Source organism: Mobula birostris, chromosome 13 (genome assembly GCF_030028105.1).
Source record: "Mobula birostris isolate sMobBir1 chromosome 13, sMobBir1.hap1, whole genome shotgun sequence".
Classification (NCBI taxonomy): Eukaryota; Metazoa; Chordata; class Chondrichthyes; order Myliobatiformes; family Myliobatidae; genus Mobula; species Mobula birostris.
In genome coordinates this window covers 38,461,115-38,478,616 of record NC_092382.1, presented here as the reverse complement: position 1 = coordinate 38,478,616, position 17,502 = coordinate 38,461,115, and the positions used below count along the sequence as shown (strand labels likewise).

At 46.3% G+C, this 17,502-nt stretch overlaps 1 protein-coding gene across 1 annotated transcript in view; it reads right to left on the bottom strand.

Moving 5' to 3' along the window:
* Positions 1-17,502, bottom strand: part of LOC140207899 (uncharacterized) — a 51,960-nt gene that overhangs the window by 10,306 nt on the left and 24,152 nt on the right. The window contains 9 exon segments of the mRNA XM_072276442.1: positions 31-159; positions 4,717-4,796; positions 4,956-5,123; positions 5,279-5,365; positions 8,029-9,007; positions 9,010-9,765; positions 15,454-15,519; positions 15,619-15,790; positions 16,688-16,847. Of these exon segments, the coding sequence (XP_072132543.1) occupies positions 31-159; positions 4,717-4,796; positions 4,956-5,123; positions 5,279-5,365; positions 8,029-9,007; positions 9,010-9,765; positions 15,454-15,519; positions 15,619-15,790; positions 16,688-16,847 (2,597 nt within the window).

The window sequence follows — 17,502 nt, the reverse complement described above, 5'->3', positions numbered from 1 at the left end:
TCCCTCCCTCTAACCCCGCCCCCTGCTAACCAGCCCGCACCGACAGACCTCGCCTCCATCTTCTCCAGGAAGCCCGCACCCACTCCTGCCTCTGACGGGCCTCAGTGACGACGCGTTCTCCACTGCACGGGGCTGCCTGACGGATTCGTGCCGGGCAACCTGAGGAGAGTAGGGAAAAAAAAAAACAGGGCGGTATTTTGGAGAGGGAGTGGTTGGTAACGGTGCCAAACTCTGCCCGTAGCTACATTCCTCCCCACGGGTACCCCTCAGCGTTCCAGCTCCCTTGATACAAGTTGCCCTGTCCCATCCTCGGCATCCTGTCACTCCTGAAGCATTATGCTCTCTGGTACATCGCTCTCTCCTCTATCACCGCCCATTTCACCCTGGCCGGCGGCCATCTTGCGATGGTTACCATTGAGATCTGCTCTCCAAGCATCATAGAATGAGGCACATCCTTTTCTTCACCTATTACTCACTTCCCTCCCTGTTTCTTCAATCTCAACTCCTCATCACTCCTCTCCTTACCCTCGGTGCCCGCTCTCCTGATTCTCCATTTAACCTTCTGTCGACAGCCATTTTGTTACAGTGTGTGATCCTCCCTTCCATTTCCTCCACCACGAAGTGTGTCACTCCCTCACACTCACCATCTTGTCAACCCCTTTCCCATCGTATCACTCGCAAACCCTTTCCCTCCCTACCCTCGCTTTCCTATCCCCACCACCTCGACGCTCTGCATGTTATGCTGGTTGGCTGCCATTTTACGATGCCGGTATTCGGTTCTCCTCATCGCGCTGTTTCTCCCTGTTACACAGTAAGTCGCTCACCCCATCATTCCGGACAGCCTCCTCTCTCTGTCCCCTTGCCCTTTCTCCTGCCATCCACCACATCCTGGGTGGTGAACATTTTCTGATGGGAAATTTCCCTCCCCCAGCCGATCCCTTCCCTCCGTTATTGAGTGAGTCGCTCCCTTCTCCGTCCTATCAGCGTCCCAAAACCCTACATCTCCCTTTCCCCTCCTCCCCCAAACCCTCATGTACATATATGTGTGAATATCTGAGATATATACAATAGTTTATTCAATGACAAAATTATTAGAATTAAAACATATATACAATTCCCTATACTATATAAAACACAACTTAAAATACTGTTATTACAATGAATTACACATTCAAATCCAGTGATTGTGCCCATGGGCGCCGCATGTTCCTTCGCCATCGATTCTGTGTGCGACAGTGGCCATTGTAAGTCAGTGTCTCAGTCCATCCCTGGCGGCCACATTAACCAGTGATTCGCCCATTTTAAATCAGCGCTTTCCTCCCTGTCTTGTACTCACTTCTACCAAGCCGTCACTGTCTTCCCAGCAGACATTACAAGTGAAGCGTTGGCAATCTGAAGTCAACGTGTCCTTCACTGCTTCTCTGCCGATCACTTTAACCAGGGCGTCGCTCCCTCCTTGGTGCTCATTTCAACCCGGCGGAACGGGATCCCCTTCAGTCACCACATCTCTCCCTTTTTCTCATCAAAATTAACGATGGTGACATTTTCAATTGGCGTCTCAACCCCCCTCCCCCCACCCTCCCGGCGCTCACTTTAAACATGGTATCACTAACCCTAACTGCCCGGTCAGACATTTTAAACGAAGCAGCGTCATTTTATGTCAGAGCAATAGATTATTTAACATCGACCCATTACCGCCTCTCTTTTCTCAAGGTGTCACCGTCTCCATTTTGGCCATTTTACCCGATGCGTCTCTCCCGCCCTGTTAGCCATTGTGACAAAGGCATCAGGGACTATTTCAGTTCTGGCCGTCACTCCCTCTAACTTGTCAGTGTGTTATTCCCTGCCTGGTGACGATGTTATGTTGGCGCCTCACTCTCTCCCTGGTGATAATTTTATATTATGGCTTTAATCCCATATCTTATTTTCAGTCAGCACATAACTCCCTCCCTGGTGATCATGTTCAATCTGTGCGTCATCCCCACTCTGTCGGTCATTTTAACTCTGCCTGTCACTCCCAATCTCTTGTCAACCAATCCATCCCTGCCGGCCATGAAATCAAGGTGACCGCGGCCATCTTAACTCCGCCCATCGCCCCCTCGCGGCGGCCATTTTAATTCAGCCCATCACTTTCTCCCTGGAGGCCATTTTCAGTCAACCTCCCTGGTGACCATTCTAAATCCTTCTGTCGTTCCCTCCCTAGTCATCATTTTCAATCAGAGCCCCTCGCAGGACAGACACTCTCGACCACCATCCAATCGATTGTGCACGCTGTTTACCAGAAATAATAAATATATCGGAAACAGTGCAGTCCGTTCCTACATGCTCATCTCCAGATCCTGTGCGCTATTACTCCAAGCTCCGTGGAGAGAGGAGGATACAGAGACTAGGAAACGTGTGCGATGCAATTCCTGGTATCGATACAGAGACCCGAAGCCGTGCGCGGTAATCCTCTCGGTGTGGAACCGTACCCTGTATAACTTCCGGAGTGCTATGTGGACACCGAGAACCGGGAGCAATGTATCTGCTGGAAAGCATAAACCGCTATTGGCCGCCGCCCACCATCCTCATGAAGGCATGTCGAAGTTCCTGAAGTCCGATCACATCCACCTTCTGCGCCAGCAGCCCCGTCAAAGTCGTCAACACCCACACGTCACTCCACTTACCTTGTGACTAATAAACCTATCGGTGTTCTAGTCAAATTCCGGAAACGCAGCCCTGAGTTCTGTAAAACACGGATTTCGGGCGTCCCGGCAATTTCCAGGATCCCAGTCCGGTTAGACATGAACTGGAAGGAGTCACTTCGGGAGGCGGATGGTGGGAGTGAATGGGAAGCGGGCGTACGGTTGGAGAGAACAGGAAAGGGTGGGGTCCATTGGAAGTTCGGACGATGGGGGTGACTGGGAAGCTGTGCGGACAGTTGGCGTGAATGAGAAGGGGAGGGGTCCATTGGGAATTGGGACGGTGGCAGTAACTGGGAAAGGGTAACGTCTATTTGGAGTGCGGGCTGAGATTGTGAATGCAAGGAGCGGGACCTCTGTGGGCGGAAATCAATCTAAGTGAATGGGAAGGGATGGGATCCCATTGGAATTTCGGGCGATTGGAGCAAATGGAAGGAGTGCGTCCCGTTAAAAATGCGGATGATTAGAGTGAATTGGGAGGGGTGGCGATTGATTGGGAGCGCGGCCCGTGTGAGTGGATGGGAAGGAGCGGCTTCCCGTTAGGAGTGCAGACGATGGGAGAAGACGGCGAGGGGTAGGGTCTCGTATTTGCAAAATTGTCCTCATCTTTGATTTCATCCTGGGCTACTTCTCGATCCTAGAAATCAAATGTGATTGCGACAGTCCCAAGTTGAACGCAATGAGAGTCTCCTCTGTAAACTCTTTCAACTCGAGATCTTAGCTGATACAGCTCACACTGCAGAGACCTTTCCTCCGTGTCTGTCCCAGGAGTGCGTGATGGGACGATGCGGACAGCTTCACTCTGTGCCTGACCAGAGAGTGTGTGGTGGGACGGTGCATAGGGAGCTTCGCTCTGTGCTTGATCCGGGAAGTGTGTGATAGAACGGTGTGGAGTGAGATTCACTGTGTGCCTGACCCCGGGAGTGTGTGGAGGGTGCTTCTCTCTGTGTCTGACCCCTGGAGTGTATGATGGGACGCGGTGGAAGGAGATTCACTGTGTGTCTGACCCCGGGAGTGTGTGATGGGACGGGGTGGAGGGAGCTTCTCTCCGTACTTCAGGCCAGTATTCCATCCCCCACCCCTTTTGTACTCGGGACCTCAGTAGATTCACGTCTGATATTATAATCGATTTGAACTGTTTGCGGGGGCCAGGGGTGTGTGCGGGGGCGGGGTCAGTTAGCCGCGGTGGGGATTGGATGGAGATGAGATCCTGGGCCCCAGACTCTGCAAGTCCGATATCCCTCAGCCTGGAGCTGAGACGCTGCTGTGTCAGTATGAGGAGTTCCGACCCACTTTTGCAGTGCACAGGGTGCGTAGGGCAGCAGAAACCTCAAATGAGACTTAAGTCCGAAACCAAGGCAGGAAGTTAAAGAGGTTTATTGATTTAATTATGACAAAATATAAATTAAATTAGACAATTTGTGAGCTGATGGATGCATGAATAAACAAATAAATAAACTACTCCCGATTCACTCGGAGTCACACACAATTAACTGATCAGTGACAAAGCGAGACAATTTGAATAATCAGTCCAGTTTCTCACCGTCACACTGCATCGGGACACCGATGATTATACAATCACGCTTCAGGGCCGTGTGTTAAGTAACTGCAGATCCAGCGTCTCTGCAGAGGTGTTTCCCTGTCTAACATCACTATATCAGCCAGTCTACCGAATGCACCATCCGCAGCAAAGGGAGAAAAATGATTCTCTCCCCCGATAATCCCACCCCAGGCCATGGGTGTCGAAGACTGAGCCCCAGCCCCCGGGTTCTCTTTGCCTGTGTAATTCCACGTGATCCACTTGGAGGAGCTCTAGAACCCCGTCACCCAGAGGTAGCAGCGTTGCTGAACGTGTGGTGAAATAACGTCACCGCGACATGGTCACAGAGCGTTGGACCGGAGCCTGTTCCGTTACAACCGTTCGGAATTAAACCTGGAGAGCGGTGGTTTAAGGGGAGGGCGAGGAACCGACCAAAATGTTCCCATCCCTGGGGCGGGGATACTCACACATTCAACTGTTCATACACTCACTGACTCGCTGACAATCCGGGTCTGCATTCCTGCAGAGATCTCAGTTCCTTTTTCCCGGTCTCACTGAACCGATTCCCCGTCAGCCTGAAATAGATGGAAGAATAAAGATGAAATAAAGATTACACAACAGTGTCAGCAATACGGGACTGCGGTTAATATTTAAACAGCAGTCCCAGACAAACATCACCAGAAAACGGCGAATTTGATAAATTTAAAATATTGAACATCAATACAAACACTCACTGGATCCACTCCAGACTCGGGAGGGTCAGTATGAGGCGGTGGAGAGCGGGGACGGATACGTCTGTGAGTGAGTTTGATCCCAGGCTCAGCTCCGTCAGTGATCGGTTTGTACTGACAGCGGAGGCGAGATCCTCGACACCAGAATCTGTGAGACCGACTCTCTCCAGCCTGGAGATGAGACAGGGTGAGAGTGAAGGACACAGAGAGACAGGAGACAGTGCAAATCCCTAGTGTTTAACAGTAACACAATTACACATCACATTAATGTTCAGTGTCAGACACCCAGTGACTATAAACACCATCTCCCACAGTCTGATACTTACTGCAGTTTCTGTATTTTACACTCGGGGTTCCTCAGAGCCGCAAACACCAGTTTCACTCCTGAATCTCCCAGCTCATTCCCCCCAAGTCTAAACACAAACAGACAAATGGATGAACAAAGTGATTCAAACCGTGGTTCTGAGGATAATTCAGGAAACATTAAACCCTTCAGTGAATCACAGATGGGAGTTCCCATCACTGTCAATGTCCCTCACTGTCCAGCTCCAGCGTGTTCACCAAATATCAGTAATTTAGTCTGTCGACTTGACCCTGTAAACTGCACGTATTCCTTCTCATTCCCCGATGGTTACAAAAACGTTCCTGAGGTGAGAGGGTCGGAAGGGCAGGTTTGAAGGCTGGGAGAACGTCCCACAGTGAGGAGGAGTTGTGGTTGGGAAAATGTCCATGGGAAGTACTGGAAGAGAAACCCCCAGGAGGAAGGGGGATGGGGAAGAGAGATCACATAGTAGGAAGAGGGATGGGGAGGACAGATCCACAGGAAGAGGAAGGATGGGGTAGAGAGATCCGACAGGAGGAAGGGTGACAGGAAAGAGAGATCCCCCAGGAGGAAGGGGGATGGGGAAGAGAATTCACATAGTAGGAAGAGGGATGGGGAGGACAGATCCACAGGAAGAGGAAGGATGGGGTAGAGAGATCCGACAGGAGGAAGGGTGACAGGAAAGAGAGATCCCACAGGAGGAAGGGGGATGGGGAAGAGAGATCACATAGTAGGAAGAGGGATGGGGAGGACAGATCCACAGGAAGAGGAAGGATGGGGTAGAGAGATCCGACAGGAGGAAGGGTGACAGGAAAGAGAGATTCCACAGGAGGAAGGTGGGGGGGGTGGCGAAATAGAGATACGAAAGGAGAATGGGGATCGGGAAGAGAGATCCCACAGGAACAAAAGGGGATAGGGAGGAGAGTTCCCCACAGGAGGAAAGGATGCGGAATTAGTTCACATGTGAGGGGAAGGCCTAAGTTAGGGCCGATAATCGGGAGAGGACAAAACCAATATGGGAGCTGGGTAGTGAGCACAGTCCCGCAGGTGGTATGATATGATGGCGATAGTTGCACACGGGGAAGGGCAGAGTAGGACAATCTCACAATGGTATTTCTTTTCTTCTCACTCGGACTGCGGACGGTTTCTTTATTAATATAATTTCATTGAGTTTTCGAAATGATTACATAGAATGATAATATATGCCCTCCCCGATCCCCTTAACCCTTCTCCCCGATATATACCCCTACCTGAAAAAAAAGAAAAAGAAAGAAGAAAGAAGAATTGCCTGGAAATCGGAAGGTTTCCACAAGCCCCATGGGATTCAAAATAAATTTAGTATACTTATTAATTTCCCCAAAGGACCAACATCTTTATCATCGGAGCAACTAAATATGCCATCTTATTTTTTGTAAATATGGGCGCCAAATATTCAAAAATGTATCATATTTATCTCTTAAACTATGTAATCTTTTTCGAGTGGCATACAACTAGAAATTTCATTATTCCAACGATCCATACTTAAATACGAATCCGATTTCCAAGTAACTGCTACTGCCAATGCAATTTTTATAATTTTTTTCCTGTTATTTATTCAGTTTAAGTTTCGGTTTTATCCCTTCAATATCACCTAATAGAAATAATATAGCGTTATGTGGAAGTTGACTTCGAGTAATTTGTTCCAATAAGACTCTTAAATTTATCCAAAAATGTTGAATTATGGAACAAGACCGAATAGAATGTAAGAAAGTACCAATTTCTTGATCACACCGAAAACATTGATCAGATAAGTTTGAATTTAATCTATTTATTTTTTGCGGTGTAATATATAATTGGTGTAAAAAATTATATTGTACTATTCTAAGTCGTACGTTTATTGCATTTGTCATACTGTCAAGACACAGTCTTGACCAATTTGTTTCATCAATATTGATATTCAGATATGTTTCCCATTTTTGTTTTGACTTGTGGATTTCTTGTTAAATTGCCTGTTTTTGAATGAAATTATACATAAAAATATTTTTTTAACTTTTCCTTATTGAATTAAAATTTCAATTTCATTGGGTTTTGGCAAAAACATTGTTTGGACCAGTTTGTCTTTTCAATAAGCCCTTACTTGAATGTAACAAAAGAAAGTGTTATTTGTTATTTTATATTTATTCATTAATTGTTCAAATGACATCAATACACCTCGTTCATAACAGTCTCCTATAGATCTAATCCCTTTTTGGTACCAATTATATAAAAGTTGATTATCCATTGTAAAAGGAATAAGCCTGTTTTGAATCAAAGGTCTCATTGCTAATAAAGATTTCTTTATTTCATTATCAACGTTTATTTTATTCCATAGATCAATCAAATGTTTTAATATAGGAGATTCTTTCTTGTCCGTCACCGGGAAGGGGGTGTGAAGCTCTGATCCACCCGTTGGAGTCAGTGTCAGTCTGGGTATCAGGAACATGAGAAGGAACATTGTCAATGCACGTGTCACAGGCAGTGAGAAACACGGTCATTCCTGTGATTTACTACCATTAAACCAATGGCCATTGTTCACTCATCTGATGATATCCCCAGCATACCTTCACAAGGAAGCACAGAACCCTCCCTTCCTTGTTGATTACTGACTGATCACATGGGTATTTTTTTCACAATTCTTCACAATCTGATTTACTACAATTTTGCCCAAATTCAGTCACATTGAAACAACACAATGGAACAGTTCCACAGTTCAGAGAGAGAGATAAGTCAAGTTACCTCAACTTTTGGCATTTGTGTAGCCCGGGTCCCAGCCGCTGGATTCCTTCACACTGAATCTGGCAGTTCCCCAGGGCGAGGTGTTTTATTGTATCACAGAGTCCGATGGCATGAGACAGGACAGCGCAGTCAATCGGGGTCAGCGTCATACCACCGAATGAAAGTGTTTCCACAGATCCCAGTGTGGCCTGAGCCAGCCCGCTATTCTGAGACTCAAACAGGTAGTGCAATGTGTTCAGGAGGCTCCTTTTACCAGCTGCACTCTCTGTGTTTCCACTCTGGCGTTTAACCTGTTCCTTCACCCAGTCAATCACCCGGCAGGTTGTTTCATGAGGAAATGGACCCAGAAACTCCTCCAGGCCCCGAGCTGTCATTGGGGAGGACAGACCAGCAACAAAACGGAGATAAACATCAAATCGCCCATCTGTCGTGTTGTGGGCTTCACTGAGGGATTTCAGGATATTCCCGGGATGTGGATTCAGAAATAGTGCGACTGCAGCAACAAACTCTTGGATGGTGAGGTGTGGGAATGTGTACACCACGCTGCGGGCCGAATCGTCTCTTTCCAAAAGCTCCATCAGGAAGCCGGACAGGAATTGGGAATGCTGCAGATTGTAGTTGATCAAATCTCCATCTGTAAACACAATCTTCTTATCGAGCACTCCTCTGAAGGCCATCTGACCAACCCTGAGTAACACATCACGGGGGTTCTCAATCTCACGGCCGTGGTTTTTCAGGATGTTGTAAATATAGTAGGAATACAGTTGGGTGATAGTCTTGGGAACTCGCTGCGGGTCCCTGACTCTTTGTGTGAAGAAGGGGCCCAGTGCCAGAGCGAGGATCCAGCAGTAGGAGGGGTTGTAGCTCATGGTGTACAGGATCTCGTTCTCCTCCACGTGTTTGAAAACAGCTGCTGCCACCGTCTGATCTTCAAAATGCCTGATGAAATATTCCTTCCGTTCCTCACCAACAAACCCAGGATTTCAACCCAGATACCGATCTCTGCCTTTTCCAATAAATGTAACGCAGTGGGACGGGTTGTCACCAGCACTGAACACCCTGGGAGCAGCTTGTGCTGGATTAAACTGTACACAATGTCAGACACCTTGCACTTCAATTCAGGATCTGTGCATGTGGACTGAGGTTCTGTGTTTCTCCGACTGTCAGCAAAATCAATTTTGTCATTGAATTCATCCAAGCCATCGAATATAAACAGCAATCCCTCTGGGTTCTTCCAGACCTCTCTCAGGATATTCTGAAAGTATGGATACTGATCCAGAATCAGTTCCTTCAGGTTTATTCTGCAGTTAATGGAGTTTAAATTCCGGAATTGGAAACTGAAGACAAAATGGAACTTTTGATATATTTTCCCCGTGGCCCAGTCATAAACAATCTTTTGCACCATTGTTGTTTTCCCGATCCCCGGGACTCCGGCCACTGCTGCTGAACTCCCAGATTTGGATTTACTCCAGGAAAAGCTGCTCTGGAACAACTGATAAGTCCGGAGTTTTTCCAACTCTCTGCGGAGATGTTTTTCTCTCCACTCCTCGTGGTCTCTGCCTCTTGCCAGCAGCTCATGTTCCACCAATGTCCGATCTCGAACAGTAGAAATGACCGTGAGCTCAGCATATCGATCAACCAGCTGGAAAACCTTCACCTTCTCCGTCATCAGGATTGTGTTCACTCTCAGTGTTTCAGTTTGTGCCCGCAGAGTCTCCTTGTGTTTCTGTTGAACATCTTCCATGGGAACAAAGAACATTGACAAATTGTTAGATGTCTCAACTCAGTATTTAAGCACACAAAAGTTAGCTCAAAGCTATTGCATTAATTGGATTCATCAATGGACGTTCGTACAGTAAAGTAAATTCGATTAACAGACCCCTGACTGGACAGAGAGACGTGGTCTAGATAAACACCATATCATCACATTTCTACATTAATTGTGCTGTGAAGGTAAGTATTTCCCTAGTAGTTTACGTACTGGACTCCGTCCCACTACTGCCACAGATATTATTGTTCTTGTGGAAGAACTTTGAAAGCCCACTGTTGAGGTGGCGCACAGAGATGGAGAAAAGCATTCTGTCAAAGAAGCAGGTCGGAGAATCACAGCTTCCGCTCTCCTCCCACCATTACTGATTCAAAATGCAAAGTATATTTGTTGATCAACACGTGCACTGTGGCTGGGTGGTTGGGAGAGAAAATGGCACTGTCTTGTTCAGGAGATTGAGACAGTCAGCATTTTGACACAAAACGCAGATAATCCCTCCTTCCATCATCACAGATGCTGCTCCGCTCACTGAGTTCCTCCACAAGATAGTTTGAGACGGCAGATATGCAGTCTCGTGTCTCTTAAAGAGTATGTTTTGTAAATACTTAACAGATTCAACATACACAAGTGTAAAGGAGAAGGAAATAATTGTTATTTCGGATCTGATGTAGCACAAAAAAAAATCGGATAAAGAACGCAATGAAAAACACAACAGATACGTACGATACAGGAGTCACTCTGACCTCAGGTGGTTCTGACCGAAAATGTTAAAGTCGTGCTGGTGGTGGGGTGGGGGTTGTTAGTTGTGGAGGGGTGGCTTAGTGATTGGAAGTGTTGATCAGTCTTACTGCTTGAGGAAAGTAACTGGTTTTGAGTCTGGTGCTCCTGCTGCGGATGCTACGTAGCCTCCTCCCTCATGGGAGAGGGGCAAACAGACCACAGGCAGGATTAGTGGGATCCTGATGCTGCTGGCCCTTTTCCGGAGCCTTTCTGTATATACGTCCCTGATGGAAGGTAGGCTGGGGGTGCCGGTGATGTGTTAGGCAGTTTTGACGACCCGTTGCAGAGCCTTCCAGTCTGTCACTGTTATGCAGCATGTTGGCCTGCCCTCTGCAGCACAGACGCGAGTGTAGATGTGAGTATAGGTCAGACAACGTCTGTGGAAAGGGGGGAAAGGGGAGAAAGGGGAGATGCTACCGGTCTGTGACTTGAAATACAAGTTTGAAAACCATGCTGATCACAGGTCGGGTGGTGAAGAAGAAATCATTGATCGAGGGATTTCGGTAGCAGGTGTTACAGGATTCCAGCTGTGACAGGATCTGCATGGAACATAGAACAGCACAAGAATAGGCCCTTCGGCTCATAACGTTGGTGCCATCATGATGCCACATCAAACTCATTCCAGTGGTAACTATTCCTCTCATTCCCTGATTGTTAACGAGCCTAGCTACAATATTAACATCTGGCGGCATCACCATCCCCGGCAGCATATTGCAGGCACCCATCACTCTGTGTAAAAGACAATGTACTGGATATCTTTCGCCCATCTCACCCCAAATGAATAACCTCTATTATCTGATATATCTACACAGGGAAGACTTTATCTTCAACTCAATGTTATAATCCAATATATGGTCTCCCTTCAACACTTCACACTTAAAATAAAATAATCTAAGTTTGTCTACCCACTCCTTAAGGTCTATCTAAACTAATTTAGAATCTGAGCGGCAAATCTCTTCAGCATCCATCTCATCTTTCCTGTAATGGGGGACAGAATTGCACCAATGCTCCAAGTGCAGCCAAACGGAAGTTTTATCCAGCTGCGACATCAAGATTCACATTTAGGGAGCTCTGGACATGGACATCAAGATCCCTCCAGACATGAATGATGTAAGGCTCGTGATCTTGACTCTATATTTCCCCGATATATTTTATCACTTGAATTGCAACAACTCACACTTCTCCGGATTAAACCCCATTTGATATTTCCCGATCTATATCCTGATGGAGTCTTTCACTCTCTTCACTCTCCACAGCTCAGTGTCTCATTTCAGCATCATAAATCTTATGTTTCCCTTTCGGACTAAATTTACAACCTCTCTCGACGGTGTTGCCTCGTTGACTTTAATCTCCTTTAAACCCGGACCCAAATTCTGATCAGCTGATATTTAGTCGATCCCACATTCCTGATGGGGGTATCACAACCACGGATTCGGCAGCGCATCAGATTCTGCAATTGCTCTTGTAAAAATGCACGTGTCAGCTAATTATTATTTCGTTGTGATAGTACTTAACTCTATTCATTCCGTCATAGTGTTTCTCGAGACTTGGACACAGCAACGCTTCGCTGCCTGCATCCCGGCTTGCCTGAGAAATTGGACCGTCGAGTCAACTGACTCTGAAGACTGGCGGTATAAGGCGTTGTGTTCACTCTCCCCACAGGCTCTCCCACTGAAACCCGAGTATCTTGAGGCTTACATCCCAATACCAGCTGTAGTGCGGTCTCTCCTCTAGTTCGGACATCACACACATTATTCCCAGAGTATATAGTGCGATCGGAGATTCCGAAAATATTCTTGCAGTGAGGAGGTGTGACAGAATATGCTAGGCCATCAGCCACACAGGGAAAATTAAAATTACCCCCCTACAACGAACTTTCTGCTTTTGCATCCTTCCAGAATTTGCCTACACATCAGTTCCTCTATCTCTTGATGACTACTGGGGGATGTTTAGTAAAATCCCATCAGTGATTGTATCTGTCTTGTTGTTGAGCTCTCCCCATATTGCGTCAGTGCTGAACTCCTCAGTATGTCCTCTCTGAGTGCAGCTGCGAAATTACCCAGATCAGTAAATAAACCCCTAGAACTGTATTGCCTCCTCTCTCAAATCTGAAATATCACAACTCTGGAATATCCAGATAGCACTTATGTCCCTTCCTCAAACAAGTCTTCATAAAGGCCACAACATCACACCTCCATGTGCTTATCCACTGGCAAGGTCCAACTACCTGACCCACAGCACTCTCTCCACTGAACTAACCGCTTCAGACACAACCATCTGATCATGTTCATTTACCCGGCACCGCCGGCCTTACAATGAGATTTATGAGCCTAACCTGTATCTTCCTTCGTCCGGACTAGGCAGGAGATACTGCAGCTGGACAAGTGTTTGGAATTTCAGTGGAGAGTATTCTGGACATAGAGACCATTTGTCTCAGTTATGGAAAGGGATGGTGATATTCGGAGTATTGAGGTCCTAAATCGGGGAAGGCAGATGTCAATGTAAGACAGGGTCTGGATGAAGTGTGGAAACAGTTACTGCAGCTGAACACTGACTTTACAAAAGGTCAACACGAGAACGTCTGCCGACGCTGGAAATCCAAATGTTGGAGAAGCTCAGCAGGTCAGGCAACATCGACGGAAATGAATACACTTTCTGACAATCTAATATGGAAGGATTCTGCCAGGAGTGTGTGACATCTCTCAGTGTGTCAGGAACCTGTCCGGGTGTTTGGAATCTTAGTGTGTCAGGACCCTGTCAGGGATGTATGGGGTCTCCCAGTGTCTCAGGACCCTGCTAGAGATGTGTGTGCTCTCCATTCAATTATTAGGGTGAAATCGGGAGCGTAGGAAAACAGTGATTGTTGAAATCCTTACTTTAGAAAATGTGACAGTGGTAGAAATGATGTTCTTCAATAATCAGGAAGAGAATCTGTTTCATATTCAGAAATGTGTGTGGGAATTTCACTGTCGTTACTGTTCCTTCAGTAAGCAACATAAAGAACAGTCAATAACAAGTTTGCAGGTTTGCAGAGATTTACTAAATCCATGGTGCAGGGAAATGAGGGGATTATTGTCTGAATGTGGACTGGAGAAAGCACTAACAGAGGTAACAGAGACGTGATCAGTTTGTAAAGATCCTAATTCACTAACTTCTGGTCCCATATGTAAATTAACATCTTTGGAATTTGTTCTTGAAAATGAAAGAGGCTGAACTGGGTTGTTGTTGTTTTTTTTTTTTTTTTTTTTTGCCGAGACTCCTTATGTTTCTGTTCAAGGGCTTCGAATAATCAGAGCTAATATGAGCTGATGCAACATTAATACATTTTGCGATATCTGCCTTTCCCTCGCCATACCCCTCTGTTAAATGTGGGGTTGTGTGATCCAACACAGTCAGTGATTATGAAGCCTTACAGTCTCGTGAGCCCATGCACTGTCCCGGGTTCCGTTTTCACCGACACGATGTGCTTGCCGATATAGTGAGCTTCTCATCCACACGGCCCCAATTTAGTTAATTGCAATATTATTTATAGGCACTTTCAGTCCTTTGCACCTTCCCTGCCGGAGTCCACAACACTTGGTTTATCTGTACTAAATCCCATCTCTCAACCTTCCACAGTGTCCATCACAAAAACTGGCACACATGAATTTCAGCTTCTGTGGACTGAGCTGAGGATTTTGCCCCCATCTCAGCCTCACTATCACTGTCTCCTGATGGACTGCCCAGGATTATTGAGTTTGCAATTAAACTGCATAACTGTAGCAGTGTTTGCACTAAGGGAGTGAAGATGTGAACAGAGTGGGGTTCGTAGGCTGTTTTAGGGTTGAACAGACCAGTTGGAGTGTTACCTGGTTTTCTGATTAAAATGAAGCCAGTATTGCTATTCTGTGACTAGAACTTCAATGGACGCCCAACTCTGAGAAAATAATGATCTGCAGGAAATGAGATAGTTTAGAAAATGGTTTAGGTTGAGACTGTTCAGGAGGTGGTAGTGGCTGGCAAAACAAGGATTTGACTTTTTGGTGTGAAGAAATATCCATTTTTTTCCTTCTTCTAGATCGCCCTGTTCTCCACCCAGACTCCAGTGGATGGATCTGTAGTGCGGGCCCCAGAGCTGTGTGACCACTTTCCTCAAACGCGCCAGCTCTCTGCCTCCAATGTCCTGCAATGTCCTTTCAATGTCCTTTGAAAACTCTGCCTCTAGCAAACATGTTTCCCTGTGTCTCACTGTGTTCTCTGTCACAGCGCCAATATTACAACCGTTCGTGAAACAGAGGTTAAGTTTCAGCTTTATAAACTCTGCTTCGGCCACATCTGGGCCATTGCGTAACGTTCCGATCGCCCCACTAAAGAAGGGATGTTGAGGCTTTAGAGAGGGAGCAGAAGAGGCTTACCAGGAAGCTGCCTGGTTTATAGGGCATGTGCTATTATGAAAGACTTCATAACATTGTTTTCTGTGGATCATCAGAGGCGGAGGGGAGCTCTGACACAGGGTGACAAGATTATGCCAGGCATAGATAGAGCGGACAGAGAGAATCGTGTTCCTCTCGGTTCATGTGTCTATTACCAGAACGAATACATTGATGGAGAAAGGGTTAGAGTGAACGGAGATGTGAGGGATAGATTTTTTTTTTTTTTAATCAGACAGTCGTCACTGCCTGGTAAGGTGGTAGAGGCAAATTCTCCGAAGCTTTTAAGAGAGGTTTGGAGAGACACATGGATGTAAGGAAGATGGAGGCATCTGAACATTGTGTCGAAAAGAGAGATTAGTGTTTGAGGATGTTTGATTTGCTTCTTAGCTGTTTCGGCACAATATTGTTTGCCTAATGGCTTGTTTCTGTGTCATACTCTTCAATATTCAGTGCCTGTTCACTTACCTTTCAGCTTATTGAGAATCTTGAGTAAACCTTGAGCGGGATTTGATCGATAGGAGGGATCAGAACCTGTTTGAATTGAAACAAATTGAGCAAATGAGTTGTGTAAAATTGTAAGTTGTGATGTGTTGCAATCCAAATTTTAATTAATCTCTGATATTATCTCACCATAAATCTGTATTTCCTTTAGTATTTTGTCCAGCTTTGGGACACCATTCCGCATTTTCACAAAGGTTTCCCACATCACCCTCCGGGCGCGGGAGTCTTTCTCCATCACCAGGCTCAGGAGGAGTTTAGAACTGTCAGCCCGCTCTCCCTGGTCAGCAAGATCTGAGATTTTCTGTGAAGAGTAACAGTGAACATATTGGGGACTGAACGATTCACACAGAGAATTAGAAGTAAATGATGTGCTCTGTAACGGGATCACACTGAGCAGTCACCCGGGCGGGTGCTGATTCTGTCTGGACATGGACTGTACATTCTAAGTGCAGAGCACACGGAGGGACATTCACCGTGAACCTGGTCCACCGGTCAATGAAATCCTGGCTGGTCTGTGACCGCTTAATTGACGTGGCACCAAATCCATAAATAGTTCCTCACCAGATTTGACGGTGTAAAGAGAAATCAGAAAATAACGATCACAGATGAAGAAAGAAGTCAGGAGATTTTCAAAAAAGAGTGAGCAGTCTCAGGGAGGTTTCAGTCCGCCAGTGTCCAACCTGACAGCGGATTACCGGCTGACACCTGTCGCCTTTCCATTGCCTTTGCCGGTGGAGGTTTATTCAGTGATTACACATTACAACATGGCAGTATTCCCCCATCCACACTGTCTGCAGTTACCGATTGCAACACAATCATCTCCACGCAGAACAGAACACACTCGAGCTCCTGTGACGTTCACTGATGATGTCCAGGTTCTCACTGACATCCCGCAGTCACACTGTACAGCCTTCGCAATCTGAAACCTCCGGTCATATTTCCATTTAATACCGTAATCCCACACAGCTGTTACCTGCTGAACTCACTCTGAACATTGAACAGCTACCCGCCAGTCCGTAGGGTCTTTTCTCCTCTTTCTATCACTGGTTCAGATTCACATGTTTGTGATTCTATGTACTGTATTTATTTCCCAGTTGTTCTTTTATCTAATTCCATATCCGACGAGTCAGCTTTCCGACACGCATCCCATCAGTCCTGTTATGTGGGAAACTTCAAACACATTCTCCCTCCCACTCACCCGGTGTTCCTCTCCACTGAACTGATTCTCTGCCGTTAACGCCAGGCTCACTCCATACACCCCTCTTTCCATCGCCTGCTCCAGCCTGTCCCGGTAGAATTCCGTCAAATGCAGCAGCTGGGCGTCGTTCCAGCTTGCCAGGAGCTCGGTGATCACTGAGCTCGGATCTGTGAAGGAAAATGGGGAAAATTAAAGAAATTATCGACCCCCTATTGGGCAGCAACTTTCTTTGTGGAACATAAAGATTGTACGGCAGGTCACCAAACACAGTCAGAGATATATGTAGTAGGGGGAGAGGGATCTGAATTTTACTATTTTCGCTGTCGCACCTGATTCTCACCGCCTCCTTTCTGTTTAACATCGCCTGGCATTGACACCTATGGCAATATATGGTTTGAGTCTACATAGAAACACAATTTGACATCCTGAGCAATGCAATTCCACCCATAACATCGCGGCATATTGTCCAGAACCACGACATTTTCTCCGGCAGGATTTTAACATCATTATTAGCGCCTAATCTCCGGTCAAGATACATTTACACATTCATCTGGCTGTTATGAGATAGTTACATGGCACCTTGTTTAACACAACGTAGACGCACCAGATATCAAAAACAGCAAGCTGGCAAAAACAGATTTGCAATAACTAAAGCAAAATGTTGGAATTATTGAACAAGACAGACAGTACGTTGATACATCAGATTGAAGACCGCGTAATCAAAGCTGAGCCTATCTGTAGCAGCCATGTATCTACTCTCTATTCTATCTACACTGTATTCTGTGTTTCGTAGTTATGATTTCCTTATGCTCCGG